Here is a 20,930-nt window from a genome sequence, read left to right on the forward strand (position 1 = left end):
CATCTCCAAAAAAAACCCTTGGCATTCAGAATATTAAGAAATATCACAAAGCAAGTTAACCAAATTAAGATAAAAAACAGCTCTTTAAAAATAGATATTCAAACTTGTCTCTTTTTTGGGCAATAAATAAATTCTGCTGGCATACTCACCATTATACAAAGAACCTCCCTCTGCATATTCCATGACCAGACATACCTTATCAAAAAAAAAGGAAAAGGAAAAGAAAAAAAGAACGGTCATATTCTAAACTGGACTAGAACAATATAGGAGCTTTTAACCAGATTTGTTTACAGCGGGCAACTGGCTGAACAACAAAAAGCCAATCATAGGAGTTTAACACTACCAGGACCCCATGAGGACAGTCAGTTCCACGAATTTACAGACACATCAATACATGTTCAGAATTCCATTAAATTGCTAACATTCGTCAGAATCAGGAACAAAGGGCTCCAAACTATCAAACACTTCTACAAAATATTCAAGAAACTCTACAAAGGAGAAATGTTCAGTCATTTGCGTAATACAGTAACTTTGGGCAGTGACCAAAAAATGCACGTGCCTGTTATGTGGTCTCTTTTGTATCCGAATGGACTAACTGCCTGTGATAAACCATCTGAACTACACCTAAATAAAGAAAATTTGGTTTCTTAAATGCTTTTGGAGTTCAGCATGAGTTGCTTGTCTCCTTTATAATTTCCAAAAAGCATAATAAAATACAGCGTTGATAATTGAAGCATGGTACATAGTGATATTATAATTATAAAAAGACTGAACTGCATTCACGTCTTTGCAGAAACTGATGCAGAATATTTTCCGCAACACCAAACATGGAAAAACATAAGAGAATCACTGCTTAACATTTGAACCTAAGAGCAAAAAAAAAAAATTCGCCGTAAAATTACGGAGTACTTCAATTCACATCTGCTCTTGGTGAGCTGTATTCCTGCCTCCAATCGCCAACTTGGGGGGCTGTACGAGATGTGGAAAGGCAGGTAAGTGAGATGAAACAGTGTCAAATATGGAAATTCGAATAGAAAAAAGCTCCAAAAAAAGGTTAACATTTACATGTCAAGCGTAGCCAGCCTAGGTTCAGGCAAGTCAAATGTCATTTTAACATGCACAGTTCAGTCTTTATTTCTGACATAGATCTTGAACTTAAACCGTTCATGTTCCTCAAATTCTTTCTTGAAGAGATTCTGGCATCTCAGTTGCAGAAAAGTGTAAAAAAGCAACAGCAAAACATGCCAGTAGGTTAAGCTAGTTATCAATTAAATGTTATAAAATGCAATAATCTAAATTGTGGCCTATAAAACCTATTCTGAAGTTCAAATAATTAGGGAATACAACAAATAATCTTCACTTTGACGATACAGGAGTGGAAAGTATTCACACAAAGCCGAAGATGATGGTCAGAACTTCAGGTTGATAGAACAGCAGAGTGATAAGCTAGATTTGATAGAAGTTGACAAAATGTTGTACCGATAGTGAACATTTGACAGCACGAAATGTGATATTCCTTGGTGTGTAGGGTTTCTGATTAACATTTGCATCTTTATGGATATGTTCCAATCCCCTTGTTGAAGCTGGGGTAAGATTTGGTGCCAACATTCATAATGTTTCACTCCGGAAATATTTTACATGTTATAGATAAAATAGATTAATTAAATATTTGAATTGCTCTTTGGACCTCCTGTTTCACAACAAAGTAACAATATTAAATTCTTCCCTTTTAGGATAATGGAACAGGCACTACTATGTTTCTATAGTTACAGACAAAACATTTCTGCAGCTTTTGGAGATGGTACTTTCAAGACTTTCTGGTGGAATCATTGATAAGAAAAGGGAGTCTCAACCTTTAAGCCACTTAGTACAATATTCAGCATCAATCGATCCTTTACAATTCTCTCCCGTTTCAGGAACTGTATGTGATGCTACCTGCCACAGTGGAAGAGTGAAAAAGAGGAAGCGGGGGAAGTGTATGCTAGTGACTAAGCAGTAAGCTTTCCAGCAGCAGAAATGTGAAGATCGCCTTTACCTTATTTCCTATGATGTTACTGGTTTTAGGGAGGCTGCTGACAAAACGGGGCTGCATTTTATGATAGTACTTTTGCTCTCCTTTATCGATCTTTATTAGTACCTACGCATGATGTCACCTTTTGTAGCCCAACTGCATTTAGTTTTACAGCTTTTGCTCATATTTCATGATGTTCGTCATCCACTTGTGCTCTATAAAGCACTTATCCATAGAAGAGCGGATTTGCAATTTTAAGTTGCACATTGCTTGTATAGAGGTAAAAAGCAGCCTTCCAAATAAAAAGACACTGTGTTTAACTCTGGGCTGGCAAATCTGACAATTTGGCAGCTGAGTACGCAAGCGTTACTATTCTCTATTTGTTCAAGTTATTACAATTGATGAGAATATTTTAGAAAGTCAGCTACTGCACAATTACCGACTGGAAATGATGCAACTCTCCTAAAGTATCGCCTAAAAAGTCTGCTCCCAGAGATCGCCATCATAAGGGCCCTCCAAGATGAGGAACGAGGCATTCTCATGGAATTGGATGATGTGCCATATAAATCTCTCAATAGCATTTGTAAGTTTACTCTTCTCATGAAGGTGGATTCTTGATGCTCACCATTTCCAAACAGCAGACAGGATTACAGAGTTTGGTGAAGGGTACATTAAAATATATGTGTTTCTGGATCTGGAACCTCCTTGAGTGTTTTAATGCAAAGATGTGTTGATGCACAGCTTGAAAATGTGTGCATTGCCTTTGGGGAAAAAAAAAAGACCAAGAACAAGTTGCAACAGAATTTTAGACAGTGTGTGATGGTGCAATATCTTGGAAGATTATGGATTATTTAGCCTGTAGTGGTGAAAAGGGAATAGTTATCTTATTGCGCTTTGGCCTAAAGCATATTAAATGGCTCTTGTGTCATCAACAGGTAAAAATGAAATTATGGGTAGGTTACCAAAGTAGTTTGTGGATATGTTTGGCAGCTAAAAGGAGTATCTATCTTCAATTATTGCGCCTTGGGTTAGAAGACTGCTCACAGGCCAGAGAAAGTGCCCTGCATGGAGAATCAGAGCATTTTGGTGTAGGATTTTGTGGAGATTGGGAACTCTGTGGACATTGAGGAGTTTCACAGTGGCATCACTTGCATGGTGATCTGTAGCACAGCGAGTTGAGTGCCCAGGTGGAGTTACTGAAAAGCATGACATATCATGCTGAGAGGGAGTCTTGTATGTACTTGGAGAGGGTGTTCGCAGATGTGTAGCAGGCATGTCTGATAATGATGTGTCCTGCAAGTTGCATTTAATTGGTTGAGGTGACAGTTCCATACAGTAAGGATGTATGAATTTTAGTCTGGAGAAAGCTAGATTTTCAAACACAAAAATTTAACAAAGTCAATGATGCCGACATATCCGATTTGGGTGTCAATAGAGATCTCAACATTCATGATGTTTCAGATGTTTACGAGATCGTTGACATGAAGGATTTCAGCTTTGAAGTGGTTTGCTGGCTAGGCTGCAGACAGCAAAGCAAGTCATGATACCTAGCACTTTAATGTTGATTGTTAAAGCAGATTTACATACATCTGTCTGCAGCAATCTTTTGTGTGGTTAGACATCGCCAAGGTGGAGGAAGAAGCACTTGAGAAAATATGAACTGGACTGCTTTAATAAAGGGGATATAATCCATCTCAAAGATATCCTGTTTGTGAGAGTTTCATTTTGTTATGTGCTGCACCTGAGGTTCTAAATAACATGCTTAGAGGAGGTAGAGAAGGTAAACCCGACTTGTGCCTCTCTGAATTAGTACCTGTTGAAATTGTCACTCACTGATTTAAATGGTAGCTTAGGAATTAACCTGGCATCACAAGACTTCTAAAACTTCTAAACTAAGGGCCATCTCTTCTAGCCCTTAAGGCTGTTTCCAAGAAAGGACATTCAGCCCCTTTAATGTTCTTTTCAGCATCAGATAACAGAGGTAATGCGTCTCTTCCTTGTAGATTATCCATAACTTGCTGTCCGTTTTGTGTTTTAACCCCATCCCTTTTCTTTATGAACCATGTCTTGTTCTTATGACCAGGTAGGGGCTTAAGGACAACAAAGAAACATTCTAAAATAGTAGTGCAGGTGTTCATATCACTTAATAAAGGAGTAAGTCTACATACAGCAGGGGCACTGTTCTGGGTCATTCCTCAGTTTAGAAACCAATGAGAGGCTAGCTTCCACCATGCAATGAAATATCTGGGCCATAGCAAAGAAGCTGTTAAAAAGCCTTTTTCTGCAGTTTTATATAGCACAAACCCGGCCAAAGTGCATTGGAACTCTTTATGTGAGCACCAGATACATTACAGAATGTCTGATTTTATTTTTATTTTTTAGGCATGGGAAAATTAAGAGATTTTCCCAGAATCACATGATGTTGAGCAGTCCCCATAACTAGAACGTTCCTCAATATAAGCAGTGATTAACAGAGCTCAGCTTTAGCAGATTCCCTATGCATAGAATGGGTGCTTGACTTCTTCATAACATGCAGTTTCAAATCTGGCAAGAAGAGTGTTAATGTTGAATAAATCAGATATGTCCTGTACGAGCTAAACAGAAAGTCTTTGCCAATGCCCTTATTTTTTTAACAAAATCAAAGTTAAAAATAGTTGATTTTGCAATACAAGCTATCCCCATGTAACGACTGGTGTTGGCAACACCAAGTTAATACACTAATTGTGAAATAAAACATTCACCTCAAACTTTAAATCGCAATGACCATCCTGAGCAGCCTTATACTGGCTTCAATTCTCAGCTCCTCACATACGGTACAGCCACCATTTGTGTGTTGAATGCTCACTGTACAAGTACTTTGAATGTCAGTGCCATGTTGTGGGTTTCACTCAACAGCAGAACTTTATACGAGAGTGGTCAATAGACCGCACTCTCTCCAACACATTATTCTGTTATTTAATGACACTGGTCTAGAAGTAGCCTAGCAGCAGTCAGATGTTTGACAGATTCTAGTGCCTATTACAAAGTACCTAATTTAGCACTATCTCATATGGAATAATGCCGTTTCATTCCACAGTTTTGCATCCTTAAATTGTATGACATGTCAAAAAGCTTCCCTCAAATTCCTAAACCCCTTCATGACCCAAACTTAAATTGTCCAGCTATTGCCTCTCCTTTTCGTTTGAATAACACTCTCCTTACTTTCCATCCTTTTAATGCCTCCTTTCTCAGAGCACAGTCTACTCTAAACTGTACGCACGTTTACCTTAATCTCCATTACTGTATTTCTCCAAAATACCCACACCTCATTTCATAAATCACAACCTTTCCTTATTTAAAACCATAACCATACAATATAGCAATACCTAATCTCCTTTAGCAAATCTGTTCATACCACCAATCATTTGCATGAACTCGCATAGCCCTCACTAATGATCACATCGAACTGTATTCATTTAATCTACCTCAAAGAACTAATTTAAGAAATCAACAATAACTAATAACCACTAACCTTTGGTTTCCGGAGCAATGCGCGGCCCAAAGTAACTCAACACCTCCTTAAGGGTAGTATGTGCTATATAAATGCAATTGCAATACAAAATTGTGGGAAACGTCAACAGTGTGGTAAAGATGTAGATCTGCTAATGCTCACATGGGACACCCATTTTCTTGCTTGAAACATTCCCAGCAAAGATCAAAAAATGGTCATGCCCCCAAGCCAGCGATGGTCACTCAAAATAAAGAAAACGGACACAATTTGGCTGTCTGCTGTATAGAGTTTCAAAGATAAGGAACATTTTTCTGCTAATGGACTTAGCCATTACTGTAAAACAATAAGGACTAATATACATTGTGGAAACAGCAATGTGCATTGTTTTTCATGTTGTTATACATTAATATGTACTGTCCTACTTCTTTGTCAAATGCCTGTTTTCATAATACGATAATGCTGGCTTTTCTAATCAGTTAATGACCAAACAAATGTTCAGGGTAGCAAATAATGTAGCTTAAACTCTGTGCAATGAATATGGTTAATTTAGGAAACCCACTATCTCAAATAGTACTTTGTTCTAAAACATATTTTTCCAACTTTGGAGCTAAAAAAAGACAATTACATCTCTTGAACACTGTTATGTACTGTTCATTCATAACAGCAATATTTTCAGATCAATTGTATGCATTATACTTTCATCATTGTTTAACTAATCTCCCAGCTGTTGGCAGCCAAATGTCAGAACTCTTTTCCGAGGATCATGAGGCATGCAGGTGCTACTGGGCCCAACCGTGGGGGTCGAAGTCTTTGAGTTCTAATGTCCCGTGGTCCAAGTTACTAAGGTTTCTGAGCAACTGACTCAAGTACCCCTGCAGCGCTCGACGGTCAGGGTTGCGTGGTCTGAGCAGTTCAAGGCTGCTATTGTTAAAGAGGAGTGGATACAGGATAGTGAATACCGGCTCACACCTCAACATGAGCGGAGCAGCAGCAATAAAAATTGCTCAGCCAAACACTCACTTTTATGGCAAAATAAGTTATTTATTTCTAAAGATATCCACATAAAGGCAAAATATGACAGTCACAAACAACTACACAGCCCTCCCCTGAGGTCCAGGATCTAGTATTTCCTTAGCAGGTTCCAATCCCACTCACGTCTCATATTAACTTTTAGGCAACAGTGTTTCAGAGCTATAACACTAAATTAGCAGGCCCAAAAGCAGTTTTGTTTGTTCAGCTCCTGATGGAAAGGTAGCTACAACCATCCTGTCTTGGGTCCCTCGCGTACGTGCACAGATGTTCCCACAGCGTCCTCACTTCTCCAGTGGGAGGGGAGGAATAAGTCAAAGACCTTTGTGTGCCTGGTGAGCACCTCCAATATTTCTGGGTCACCGGCCCTCACTTTCCACATGCTCCAGCCTGATCAGCATGACAAAGTTCTCCACTGCGGACCCTCCTGGCTTACAGGGTCACTGCCTTACTACTACCCACAGGCTCCAGCCAGATTGACGCAGCACGATGCACAGCTGATTTCACGGTGGCCCTGGCATACAGGGGTCGCTGACTCTGTCCTGAACATGGGTAACAGCCTGAACGGTGTGTCGCATAGGCTCTCATTCTAATGAGACTACTGGATTGGAGCGGCAGAATCGCCTGAGGTGTGGGGCCTGAGTCTAACCCACTACAGGTGTCAACTGTTGGCCTAATCCAGATTTTACTCCGGCTAACTAACAGTGCCTCATCTCTACCCAAGACGCATGACAATTGACTCCTCAGAGAAATCGTGGTCACTCAGGTCGCATCCGTTTCTCTCATTTACATTAGTCTCACATAAACAAGGACAATAAGCGGCAGTATATGTTTCAATAAGGTTTTAATGAAGCAATTGCATTGTATATAATAAAGCATGTACTGCAATAACTAGGACGATAAAGCAGGACAGGATTAGAATTGTGAAAAGGAGAGTGAAGCATAAAAATAACGCTACCATGTTGTCATTAGAATCATTAAACTAATTCCTACCTAGGCTATATTGGAACACAGCATGTTAAGCTCTAGTTCTGCCCTTCAGGTTCCCCTGGGAAGACATCATCCCCCATACCTGAGCAAGAGGCCTGTAGCCTACAGAAGCAGCTGTAGTGAAGTTCTCAGCATACAGTTGTGGTCATCTGGCTGGAATCTCCCTCAAACGTACATGGGTCAAAGTAATGTTTTTATAATAAAACAGCCGATTTTCTGAGAAGATTTCCTACGTAAGGATGTGTATGTTTCTATGAACACTAGAGACAAAGCGTTACCACATTTACTGGCAACCTACCTTACTGCAGTCTTGAGAAAAGCACAGAGTGACAGAAATGTCTTGTTTAAGAACGGAGTGCTGACCTAGACAAAGAACAGCTAGATAGAGAAAAATAAAACAAGACCGCAAACGTGGCTATTGTTAAAATAATAAACAAAACTGAATAAAATATATCTAGGTTAAAGTGCACAGCGGCTGGCCTAGTGTGCTAACATAACGTGCACAGAGCTATAACTAAAATGGCTACACAACAGGTGCAGCAGCTGTTTCGTTACACCTCGCACAAAGAGTCCACTCGTCAAAGCTCCCCACCACCACTTGCGCCTTCCAGTGCTCTCCTCTTCCTCACACAGTACACTGGTCTTGGCAAGCAGGCAAGTGATGATGTTCCAGGCTCCTGGGTAGGTTGTCTTGGATTCCCTGGGTAATGTCCCTTCAGCCAGCAGGGAGAGTATCAGGCCTTGGCCTCCAGTCCTGGTCACAGGGAGACGTCTTGCAGAGCTTTCCCTCCTGGCTGCTTGGCAGATGACCATTTTGAGGGTCTTAAACTCCCCTTCATATAGTCTATTTACTGGCACCACGTGATTTATGGCCTGAGTCTTTGACGTTTTAGGTTGGGGCTTAGCTTCCTTTGACGTTTCAAGTCCTCTGCTCCCTCATCCTCTTGAAAAGCAGTCTGTCCCAGCATAAGTGTCTCCAAAGCTGACAGTTCCACAACACATGTCATGGAAGTTAATAGAGTTCACATCTGAATGTCAGCCACAGTGACATGTGCATCAAAAGGTGAGCCCAAGGTCCCCAGCCCTACTCTTTAGGATTTTCTTATCAACTCAATCTCCTTTCTGAGATGTACCCAGGCCCTTTCCTTGTGACCTTTCATTGAATCAAAAGCACCCTTTGAAGTGTTTAAGGTAGGCCTGATCCTGCCCAGTGTGTGTCCCAACCCACTTACAGTAATAAAGCAATGAAAGCGAGGAAAGGAATAAAAACAGAGGTTTGCTACCCCATTGTTTGAGAATGCAGCAATTTTCTTGGGATTACTGGCCCCTAAATCAGTCAATTACTGATGCAGTTTTACTACGCAAATAAACTAAGTAGTTCACCTTCTTCCCATTTGCATACAGACTTAAATGTGTATGAATGACACGCATAACTCTCCAAGCTCACATATGTCATCTTAACAGAACTCTATAATGCTTTTATAGTAATGACGTGGGTGCAGACTAAATCTTCATAAAACGGCATCCTCCATACTTGCTTCTGTTGTTGTCAGTGAATTACATCAGAGCTTAATTTCGTGCTATGGGAATCTGCTCAGTAGAGAAGCTGCATTCTCAGCCTTATGCAGTTTCTGCATGGCACACGCTCACTTCAAGCAATCACATCAGTACCTAGGTTGCAGCTGGAAACTAGATGACTGAAGAGGTATGGGTACAGAGGAGAGATACTCTGTAGTACATCACCCCTGTCTGAAGCAGGCATTGTTTTCACTCTTTCGATTGCTAGTGTTTCCAGCTCTGAAGCTTTATCAAGTGTCTTCTCTTTGTGCCATTTCTTGCTCCTTGACTTCCCTTCATAAGTTCTCATCCAGTTGGAATTTCAAGCCAGAAACTATCCATCTTCTCTGACCCTCTAAGGCTCCATTTCTGGCTCTAACCTTCTAGGCACTAGACCACTGCTATCTTTGGATGCAGGAGTTTGAATGGTTTTGTTGGCCACTCAGCAGCATGGATGAGCAGACTACAGTTATTGCTGAGGTCACTTTATCCCTTCGCCTGCTTCCTGTTTAGTGGTGGAAAATGGTTTCTGAAGAGAATTTTACTTTCCTGCTTGTCTGTATGTGAATTATTCATTTGCCCTTTTTCTAGGGGCAGAGACCTGTTTTTGTCTCCTCTTTCGAACCTGAATTTTCCAAGGAAGCAAGCGTGAACAGTCAAGGCTTACTTTTTCAGTTAAGTACAGGTTTTACTCAAAATACATGTGTACACATGTGTATTGTTTCAAAATTAAGTACAAGTATATAGCCCACCACAACGTTTATTTTGAAGGACATAGTTCCAATGTTTACTTATTGTACTCCGTTCAGATACATAAATCATACAAACAACTCATGACAGATTGTATTGGTAGGAGGAACCACAATGCTTGAAAACTGTTGATGCCAGACAGGGGTCGCTTCTTTCTTTTTAACCACATGACTCTAGTGTACCTACTACAGTTATGGTGCTGCTCACATCGAAGGTGGGGAGGTGGGGGGGGGGGGGGAAATCAGTGGTATACAGACATGCTAAGGCAGAAGGGCCTGTAAGATGGAGTCAGCATTGTTCTTGGGGCAGAGCAGGTGACAGCTGTAGTGATAGCTACAGAAGCACATGGGCAACCAGACTGGGATCAATGTCGCCTGCTGTGTAAACATAGGTACAGCACTGAGTCGAAAAACACAGTGCCCCTTTCGCATTAATCAGTTACAGCAGATCATAGGTCGAGCTGGCACCAGTCCCAGGCCTAGGGATTTATCAGTCTCAGTTTGATAACTCCAAATGACCATGAACTGGGCTGCTGCAATTGATCTCCTTATATTCAGGCTGAAAAATCAGTATTCTCTTTAACCCTCAGATATATGCCCTGTGGGCTCAGGGCATACATTATTTGCCTCTGGTTCAAGATTTCTTCCAAGTAAAAAGTGAATACAGGACTAAGCAAAAAGGAGTCAGCGGATATCCAAAATTGGGGCAGTTGGGCTCTAACCGACTGACCACCAAAATAAAAAAAATGACCCAAATATTTGGGGTAGTGAGAGTTAACCTTTGAAAACTGCTTTTGCATCAGGTGTGCCACTGCATCATGGCACCCATTTACGACTGAAATTGTCAGTCTCTGGTTGTAAGTTGGGAGCCAGATAACATATCTCTAATCAAAGGTGGATGCTCGGTCTTGGCTTCCCATGCACAATAGAAGTCACGGGGTAGGGTGCAGAAATCCGGCCCATTTATGTGTGTATGAGTGGAGACTTCAACATGTCCTTAACCAGTCTTAGTTCAGGTGTTACTCCACCCATGCAACAGGCTTGCACTCGGTTTGACCAGTGAAGGTGAAGCCAAACATCAGTCATGCCATGGCCTGGTCATGGGGATGCAAACAACGAATCATAAAAGCAGCTCAATTTTGTGTGTATTTTATGTCACCCACACAGAGCTTAGCATGCTGCCGATGAGCAACATCCAAAAACAAGCAGTGTGAAATTAATCTCCTGCAGAAGAAAACATACAGACTCAAGCCTGTCAGAATAAAAAAATGAAGAGCAACCCATCAGGCCAGTTCCCAGTGAGCTTTGAGCCCTATACTAACCTTATTAAGTGTTATATGCAGAAGGCTAGATTGTCTTGGAGACCTGCTGCAAGGGATGTGAAAAGTGAAATGGTTAAACAGCAAGAATATGAAGAGGAAAAGAATGGTTGGTGTTTAAGGAGTAACGATATACTGTTTTCAACAGTGAAATTCAAAGAGAAAGAACAGGGGCGAACAGCAAAAGCAAAAAACTGCTATTTTAAAGTGCCACTTTCCATAAACTGAGGGGCTGATTTAGAGTTTGGCAGAGGGTTTGCTCAGTCACAACGGTAACGGATAGCTCATGCGCAAAACTCTAAATCAGGCTCGGAGTCTATTGGAACCAAAAGGCAGCGTCTTTACATGTCCAAAATGGCAGGAATGATTTAATCTGGACTAGTCGTGTCGGGCTGGTTGCACGATTCATGAAGTTGGCATACAGATTCACAATGTCGCGCGCCTAATACAGTGAAACCAAACTGTAAATCGAATTTCTTCATGAGATTTATGACAAAGCAGGCAGCCACCTTTGAATAATATACAACTGACACTGTAAAATCAATGTATAATTGAATATAATTATTTTAAAAAGTATACAGGAAAGGGTTTTCAATTTATTTTGCCTTGTATGCCATTTATCAATAGGACTAACCTTAGTTTACAATATTTTTCACTTAAAGACTTAAAAAGGTGTAAAACACATTTGATAGATGAAAAATAGATATACATTGTGCCAGGCAAATCTGTCAAAATACATACTAGTTAGTTCCTCATACATATTTATTACAACAAAAAAAAAAACACGTTTCAAAGAAACAGTGTTCCAAACGGGTATTCTGCTTAGATATTTTCGAATAACCTGCGTTTCTGTTTCAGTGGAACGTCTATCCATTTTCAAGGAGGGAGAGGACCGAATAAGCCTGAAATTATGTTCCCGGATTTTATCAGATGTCAGCCTAATATTTACTAACTGTCCACTGACCCAACCACATGCAAGGAGAGTGCCAATGTGTAAATAAGCATTCTTTTACTGCAACCTCTTATTTGGTATCAATGTTTAAGCTTAAACTACGCGGATTTAACTGCAAATGTTCACATCTTCAGATAATTGCATCAGTAAAATTCAGTAACTACTGCACTTTGAATAGTCCTCTAAAACCACATTGAAAAATTATAATTCTGAATAAAAGTCAAAGTGAACCGTGCCCATTGTACTCAGGGCACCCGGTCAGTGGAACCATGAGGATACTGTCTTACCTGGCCTTACGGATGTGCTTTGACTAGTAAGAACGGAATGACTAGATGAACAACAGAACGACATAGAAAAACAAACTACAGCCTTGAAAAATATAGCCAAAACTTCAAAAATTGTAGAAATACCCTTTCCCCCCAAAATGTTTAATAAGTGCCATCTTAATGGAAACCTGAAATTCACAACAATTACTTTCTATGTAAACTGGGCAAACGCGTTTTCACAAATCTGGCCAAACATCTATTACAGAAGGCATATTTTGCAATAAATACAAAATGTAACAGCTACACAACGTTTAAGGTCTTCAGGCTTTTGAGAGAAAAAATGAACTTACTGGATTCAGGCAGGCTCCGTATAGTTTTACAATGTTGGGATGGTTCACACGAGATAACTGTCGAAGCTGCAATAAACAAGCATAAAATGCATTTGGCAGAATAAAAGACTATTCCATGTTGGATTTTATAATCATACCAACCTTTCCCGCTACATCCCTTAAATTCACTTTCAGCATGCAACACAAAGTGATCCAAAAATATAAAATTATATCTATGAAAAAATGGCACTTCAATAACCCATAGAAACAAGTTTTATACACTGACTGTTTTTTTACGCTAAGGCTCATAGAATATTTTTGTATGACATGTTTTATTATTGAGTGTTTAAAAAAGATACAATTATAGAATCGAATGCTTGTTACACACACCGAAAATTTAGTAAAGTAAGGAATATGAGGTAAACAAGACGCGATCAGTTGCAGTTTGCCAACATAGGAAACCTTTACCTAACTGTGTCTTGCAGAATATCAATAGCCATTTATCAATAAAAAAAAAAAATTAAAAAAAGAAAAAAGGGGGTGAGAGGACCAGAAAAAGTCATAGGATTGCGTTCCCAGGGATCACACCCACATATGCAAAAATATTTTTTTTTAGTGGCTAATTGTACCAACACAAGCACTTTGCCAAGGGGAATCACAATGCCATAGCCATATCAACGTGTATTCTGATTTCACTGCATGTCTGCTTGTGAAAAAGAGAGAGCCAAGCCTATTCTGTTTTAGCGAATGATGACAACCTACATAAATCCAGTTCCATTTCCCACACAAGAGAAGTGTACTTCGTGGGTTTCAATCTGTGTTTAACACCCCTATGAACAAAGGTATTCTGGCAGCATCAGCTCCATGGTGACCCAAGGTCTCATGCAAATTACCCTCAATTCGGAGTGAGCTAGACTCCATAGCCTGTTGATCCTTCAGCCATCCTACAAAATGCAAAGCAAGTAGACACCACCCAAACACAGCAATGCGAAACGAAAGAAGTGTTGCACATAAAGGTGTTACACCAAGTTAAAAGCTTGTTGAAGAAGCCTTCCCTTACCCGCAAGAGAAGTGTTCTGATCTTGTCTGGGGGTAAGTTTCATGAACAGTAGTGTGTGACCATTACATTCAATACAAATCTCTTAAAGAAAGTGATCAAGCTCTGAGACAGACTAGTATTTTTCCTGAAGATTTATGACCACTTGGAGCAAACTGTTTACGTTCTTAAAGATACACTCGATACGAACGTTAATGGTAATGAGAAGGCCTGGTATTGTGTTTAAATTCTAGTATAGCCCAGAGGGAGTTTATGAGAAATGAAGAATGACGGCATACTTTACCTCATGGGACCACACACAGTATTTTGTTTTTGGTTTTGGGGTGAGACGAACCATATCCGCTTCAGTTTTGAAAAGGTGCAGTGTTTCTGACAGAATTTGGTCAGTCAGTGTCCTTAGTGCCAAAGCATAAACAACCATAGATAACATTCTCTACTTTCTTCTAGAGCCATAATGCAGGTATAAATAGGAATCTCAGAATAGGCATCTGGGAGTGACCCAAAAAGGCAGACGCTGGGAGTCTGTAATGCCTTCCTGAGAGAACTGTGTGCCACGTGTTTCTCAAATGGAGGTTATGCATACACTACCGTGTGAAGTAAGGCTGACAATTCATTTGGAGAGTGTGTTCAAATATAGAGGGTCTCAATAATGTGGCTATCCCATGTGCTGTTACTATTTTGCACAAGCAAGCAGAGACTTGTAAAATTAAAATAAATTGATAAAGTGCATCTCAGATTATTAGAGATATCCTTGAAGAACACTTAGCATTATAACGGGAAACATTTTCCTTCTTTTTTGTCACTGAGTGAACATGTGGCGCTTGTAAGAGGACTCAGATTCACCAACAATGAGAAATATACGTTTAACTTGAGTGACAAGCAAAGTTTGTCTCGACCCAACCTGTGGAGCTATACCAATCAAAGGCACCAACATTTTGTTTGAAAGCATACCTTGACCACGAAGAGAGTTGGACTCTGATGAAAGGGATCTGGCACACAGTATGTTGAACTTCCTGGATCATTTGGCTGAAGAGGCCTGATCAGCCCCAGAGATATCAGTGTCGGCTGTATTTCCCCGGAAGAATCACCACATAGCACTAGTGTGATAACCGTTCAGATGTAACTAGGCAGCATGGTACTAAAGGCTCAGAAGGAATCTCAACTGTGTGCTTTTCCACTAAAAACTTGTTAATCCTTGCATATAGTGCCACCCTGGCACTCTTTCATTATTTACAAGGGACAGAATAATGGTAAGATTTTGGATTACATATGTAGGACTCTTGACAGGGGTGAGTGTGCTGCTTGAATATGGCCGATGCTATTTTAGCGTCCTTCAGCAGCAGGAGTGAAGGACAGTGCCTTGTCATTTCTTGACAAAGCTACAGAGGACACTGCTATCCCCATTTTAGCTCCTAGCTAATGTCCCTCTTGCTAAATTCCTCAAAGCTCATTCAAAACCCTCACATTTTTTTTTATTTTATTTTTTAAATACAAGGATCTCTGCCAAAATGATTAGATCATATGGCTTCTTCTGCTATTGCTACGCTGATGACAACCATATCACCACCCAGTTGAATGTTGCAAAAGCTGGCAAGCAAATTCACCTCGACAATGGTTGCATATCAGTTGCCCACTCAGTAAGTAACAACTTTATACATTTTTATTAAAAAATTTAAGATCGGGGTCCATATGTTGAGTGCCACCACAATATGGCCCAACACCTGGTGGCTGACCAAGATGGGCTACTTCTCCCAATCGAGTCAATTTGGTATGCAACTTGGGCATAGTGTTGGACAGTGAACTAATACTGCAACCTCAAACGGACATTTACTATTTTTGTGTTTTTTAAATTCTAGGACCTATTCTTTCTTTATTACCATTAAACTGTTGAAAGACTGATCCAAGCTGTCCTCATGCTTGGAATACATACCTTTTCTATGTTTGTATCTTCCAAAATTTCGGATGCAGATGATTCAAAATTCAGTTGCCTGGCTCATTTTGGATTTACCAACAGAGATCAGATTATTCAGCACTGTGTAGGTCTCCACATCTGCCAGTGATGAAAGCAAGTATTTTCAAATGTCTCTCCATTTGTCATAGGATGAATCATAATCACTACCCCGTCTTCCTCAGTGTCGTCTTCATAGCTATGTCTCACAGTCAGTCTAACTACCTAATGTTCGGTAAACACCTCAAGATCTGGATTTTAACTCGGACGTCTACATCTCAAGCGTATCAGCAGAAGGCTTATTAATTTTTTTCAATTCACCACTAGTTTACCCTTCAGGGTGCAGTTTCCATAAATAAATCTAGTTCATCATCATCAACACTCAGTTGAAATTTAAAATTTCAACAATTTCACTTAAAAGTTTAGCCTACTATCTTGACAAAATAACTGTACTAAAAATGCTGCATCAATGCATCTTTGGTTATTTGAGAAGCCTACATTTTTTACAAATATTTAGCTTCTACAAACATTTAAAAGCTAATCAACAAAGCTTTTGCCCGGATCCTAAATTATATAAATGTGGATTGTTATTTTAGCATAGGACACCCTAAACATTCAGAGAGAGACCTTACCTGACAAGGTTAAAAAAACAAATAAAAAAATTAAAAAAACATGTTTGTACTGCGGATATTTGGAGCTCAAAAGCAGTCAAATAAACAGTTATGGCTTTGGTTGACTGCACCTGGAACAGTCCTTTAAGTCACATTTCACTTCACCAGGCAATCTCTTATTATTTAAAGGGACCCTGCTGCCAGTGTTTTCATGTGCAAGGCCAGCAAAAGGCATGTTGTCGCGTTTATAAATGGATGTGCCAGGATGCTACTGTTTAAGCAGTCACTCATCCCTCTGTCCAAAGCTTGAACTCATGCATCTATTCATTCATAAAGTGAGTTTTTCATGAATTTATCCTTCACTCGTCAATAATACCACACACACAAAATCACCAAATAACGAAGAGGAATTTAAGTTTTCAAAGAGTGAGCACACACTTGATAATGTGTGACTGCTAGCCCGTGAGGGGCTTTAAAATGTCCTCTGTATTTAGGCTACTTTGTTTTTCTGGCAAAAGAGCTTTAAGAGCTTCCTTTGCGTTTTTGTTGTGGTCATGGTTGAAGACACACTGTGGAAGAATAGATGAGTCTTAATCTTGAAACGATGCTGCAGCAACTGTTCCAGATCAAAGTCTTTCTCCTTTGCTAGTGAACCTTGATCATCTACCTTCCATAGCGAGGCTTTCCAAGCATTGAGAAGTTGGAGGAGTTAAGACCAAGGTTGCCCATTTAATATTTTGAATCCTCTTCTGTGGCCACTAGCATGCTAACCTCCTCCACCAAACCACTGCATGGTTTACTGCCCCCGCAACCCCAAATCTTGAGGCCAACTGGTTGTGTTTAGTGGTATCACCAAGCACATGTGAACAGTCTAAGCCTCCTACCCCCAAACTCCACAGAGCTCAAAGACACTTGTCATTTACTCCCAATACTATGGCTCCAGGTTCACATGAACAGTCCTGCAGTAGGGTCTCTTGCTGGCTAATGCTGGTTCCATTGTATCAATCACATACCCATTCCACCTCCCCTGCATGTAAGCACACACTGTGCACACATGGATAAACTTCATGCACTGGGCATGTTTGTGGTGGAATGAGTTTGACAGTAGCAGCTGGTTCTGCACCAGGAAGGATAACTATACTGTGGAGGCACCAAAGACCACCCTTACTTGTGTACTAGATAAACTAGCACAGGACAGCACAAACTCCACATACAACCGTCATTGCCTACAGAGGTAGAATGGCGACACTGGGAGAAGCCCTGTAATGGTCAAAACAACACATAACACAACCACTGGTGGGGCAGAGACAGGTAGTATACACACTAAGACAGAACTTTGTTTCTTTCTGCAACACTTACTGCCTACCAGCCGACTTCATGTGTTGCTGTGCCATTAATTCTAGATATGGAAGTCATCTAAGGTGTGGGGAGTCCACAGAAAGTCATGCATCATTGCACAACCCTGCTGCTGGCACATAAGGCATGATATGCTATCCCCTTTTCTTCAGCGGGTACTGGCACTACAGCTGCTGAAGCTTGTGGTTACACAGCAGGGGTGCCCTCGGGAAATGGACAGTAGCACAAGTGGTTTCTGCGGAGGCACTGGTCAATAACAATGCATCTGTATTGTAGTTCATATAGAAACAGGTGTGGGAGTGAACAGTTTTAATTCTAGTGTCCTGAGATCACATTACTAGTTGGTGCAGATTGGACACCAACTCTTCCCCTTTAGCAGTTGACCCTCAGGGTAGTGAGGAGCAGTCTAAGGATTACTCAGGGAGGGTATTTTGGGTTGAAATTCAGAACTCTGGCATAGCACACAATAACATTTAATTAATCAATGTCCAGCTAGTACTTTTATTTTTTAAAAGAAAGGGTATTTTAACGAACACCCAACTAAACAAACATAAAAATACAAATTTACGCACTGAAAACTTCGACAACTCAAGCCTCTCCTAAGCTAGAAATTTGGCAAGGCCTCAATGTAAAAAAAATATATAAAACAAAATAAAAATGAAAAGTAATTTCCTGTGATGTTTATCAAAGAGTTCATAATGTAAAAACCTGTTGTATTCCTCAGGCACTTAATGTAAAACTCTTTCCTATTATATTTTAAAGTGTTTCCAAAATGAAACTTCTTCCAACTGCAGCTCTTATGCAATTAGACCATGTAAAGCACCTTCCTGTTTTATTTGGCACAGGCTATGTGTTAGCAACGTCTCAGTCAAATGATGCTATTGGGCATATCGGCTGATGAAACTAAGTGTGTGTAATTGTTTAGGGACACTGGGCTGACAGGTACTTGGCAGGACATTGCCAGATTCTGGGGCAGTGGAGACCTGCCAACGCTGAACAAGTGCCAATGAAACATGACCTGGTGCATGACGGCAAAAGGCATGTATATGAGGAGAGGGGCAGTATTAAAAAAGTTTTTTTTTTTAAATATAGGGAGCTTGGAAGAAATTTCATAGTCCGATGTGACAGCCATCTCGAAAAACGACCTAGATAAAAGCATGCAAATGGTTACAACTTAGATAAGATTGTTGAACTCCAGAGAGATCCCTCCTCGGGGCAATTATTTTGTATCATTTTTAAAATAGAAGTCCTGAAAGGGAGGGGTTGGGGCTGGCAATACATGCGCTCCCAGGGCTGCTGATAATGTACGATCAATTTAGAGTACCCATTTTCGGTTGGGTCCACGTCTTAATAAAAAATAAACGTGTTACCCCATCCCCCTCACCAGACTCCACCAAAAAATACCGCCTTTCAGTTATCAGCGATGGAACACAACAGCTTCCCAATAAAATGAACCTAAATAAAATAATCAACAAAGAGTTGGAGTCAAAGTCCTTTTAGACGGCTTTTATCTTTTTTTGCATTTAGGTGAGCTTTATGCAGATACAGCAGGCTCAAGTCAAATCTGAAAACGCATACTTTTTCATACTATTCCCTACATTCAAAGCAATGTGCAGAGAAAACATTACAAATTTAACCAAAAATCGAACGAGTTCACCGAGAAGCTGGGTCATAAATAGACCATCCTGCTCCTTTTACCCAGGTATGTTAAACCGTTTCAAAGGATAGTACGTTCATTTTTGCATGAACATTGATATTATTAGATTTAAAATCAGTTTGGAATTCAACCGGAGCACCTTTTCTCTCACCTACTTAACAGGCAGCAGTGGCTAGCAAAAGGCCTCCCATCATAAGGATCTAAAATTTATTAGCGAGTATTTTTAACAACAATATTGATTAAAGGCAATAGCATGCCTGAACATTATACATTTGTTATGACCTATCTTCTCGCTTCACTTTTCCAACTAACACCAATACTCACAAATACCCCTTCCTAAACTCCTCCCTCCTCTAACCTTCCTGTCTCACCCCACACATCAGTTTACTACTATGATCTCCCAAATAACCCAACTAAATTCTCCCTCATTCACCTCTCCTTTAACTGATCCCAAAGCCCATTTTACTACAATGAGCTCCCAATTAACATTTTTGGGTTCTTCCCCTCCTCTATGCCTCAATGTCTCTATTCAGTCCATCTAACAGACTCAAGTCCTCCGCTCAAATTAAATTATACCTCCCTATACTAAAACTTTACTAATATTCTCCTATATTAATCCACCACTAATCCTTTTGGGTTCCGGAGTAGTGTGCTACTCGACGAAAAGTGCTTCAACGCCTCATCAGGAGTAGTAAGGGCTATGTAAATACAAGTACAATTACATACACCTTTCCCAAGTGCAATCAGAGACCTCACAGTACCTCAACAATGAAGGCTTTCCTTTCAGATTCACTTTCTATTTGTTTGATGGCCACATCCTTCCCTCGCCATTTTGCCTTGCAGACTACTCCAAATGCGCCTCTTCCAACAACCTAGGAAAATGTCAAGAAAGAATTATTGCAGTTTAACATTCCCTTTAGAGGATAAGCATAACTGGTTACTGAGAAACATGAAAAAACACAGGAATTTTATCTAACTAAGCCTCACCTTGATCACCTGCATAACAATATAAAGGAGCATTAAACGATTATTATTCATAGCAAATGATCTAAGCCACACACAAAATAGTTGCATTGAAACTTCAAATGGGGGTTCAATAGAAACACAAAATTACTAAGTGGATTGTTAAAGCCAAAAAACGGTCGGTTTGCATAATGTGTACCTTGCTTCCCAATCCCTACATTTTTTTTCCTTCAGCAAGACACTCCAAATAGTTTTTTTTTTTTTTTTTAAGGAGGGGAACAAAACCTAAACAATACTTTTGATATTTCATAAGTGTGTTGGGCTGATAACGAGAAGTGCAACTCACACACAACACTTTAATTAAGGCAGTATTTTATTAAGGAAATTTAAATTTGCATTAAACTAAAAGGGAAAAGATGTGCACATCTAAGATAGCAGGAACAGGTCAAACGAGGAAAGGTTTAGGTAATCGTGTAGCTAAAAACAGCAACAGAAAGTAAACGAAGCAACTAGCAAAAATGAAAGTATGAAAACCAACATATAACTTCTGTTTTTTATGTGCCATGTTCTGTTGGTGCTGTCAAAATTACGTTTTTATAGGGGTGTCACCCTACACACTATGAAGAATGCACAAAAAAAAAAAAAA

General features: G+C 40.0%; 1 protein-coding gene across 4 annotated transcripts in view; it reads right to left on the reverse strand.

The window, feature by feature from the left end:
• MAP3K7 (mitogen-activated protein kinase kinase kinase 7) overlaps positions 1 to 20,930 on the reverse strand; it is a 271,033-nt gene that overhangs the window by 227,330 nt on the left and 22,773 nt on the right. For all 4 annotated transcript variants that reach the window (XM_069235507.1, XM_069235506.1, XM_069235505.1 and 1 more), the window contains exons 2-4: positions 20,083 to 20,193; positions 12,714 to 12,779; positions 150 to 195 (exon numbers count right to left, since the gene is read on the reverse strand). In XM_069235507.1, coding sequence (XP_069091608.1) covers positions 150 to 195; positions 12,714 to 12,779; positions 20,083 to 20,193 — 223 coding nt within the window. The remainder of the gene's footprint in view (positions 1 to 149; positions 196 to 12,713; positions 12,780 to 20,082; positions 20,194 to 20,930) is intronic.

Source organism: Pleurodeles waltl, chromosome 5 (genome assembly GCF_031143425.1).
Source record: "Pleurodeles waltl isolate 20211129_DDA chromosome 5, aPleWal1.hap1.20221129, whole genome shotgun sequence".
Taxonomy (NCBI): domain Eukaryota; kingdom Metazoa; phylum Chordata; class Amphibia; order Caudata; family Salamandridae; genus Pleurodeles; species Pleurodeles waltl.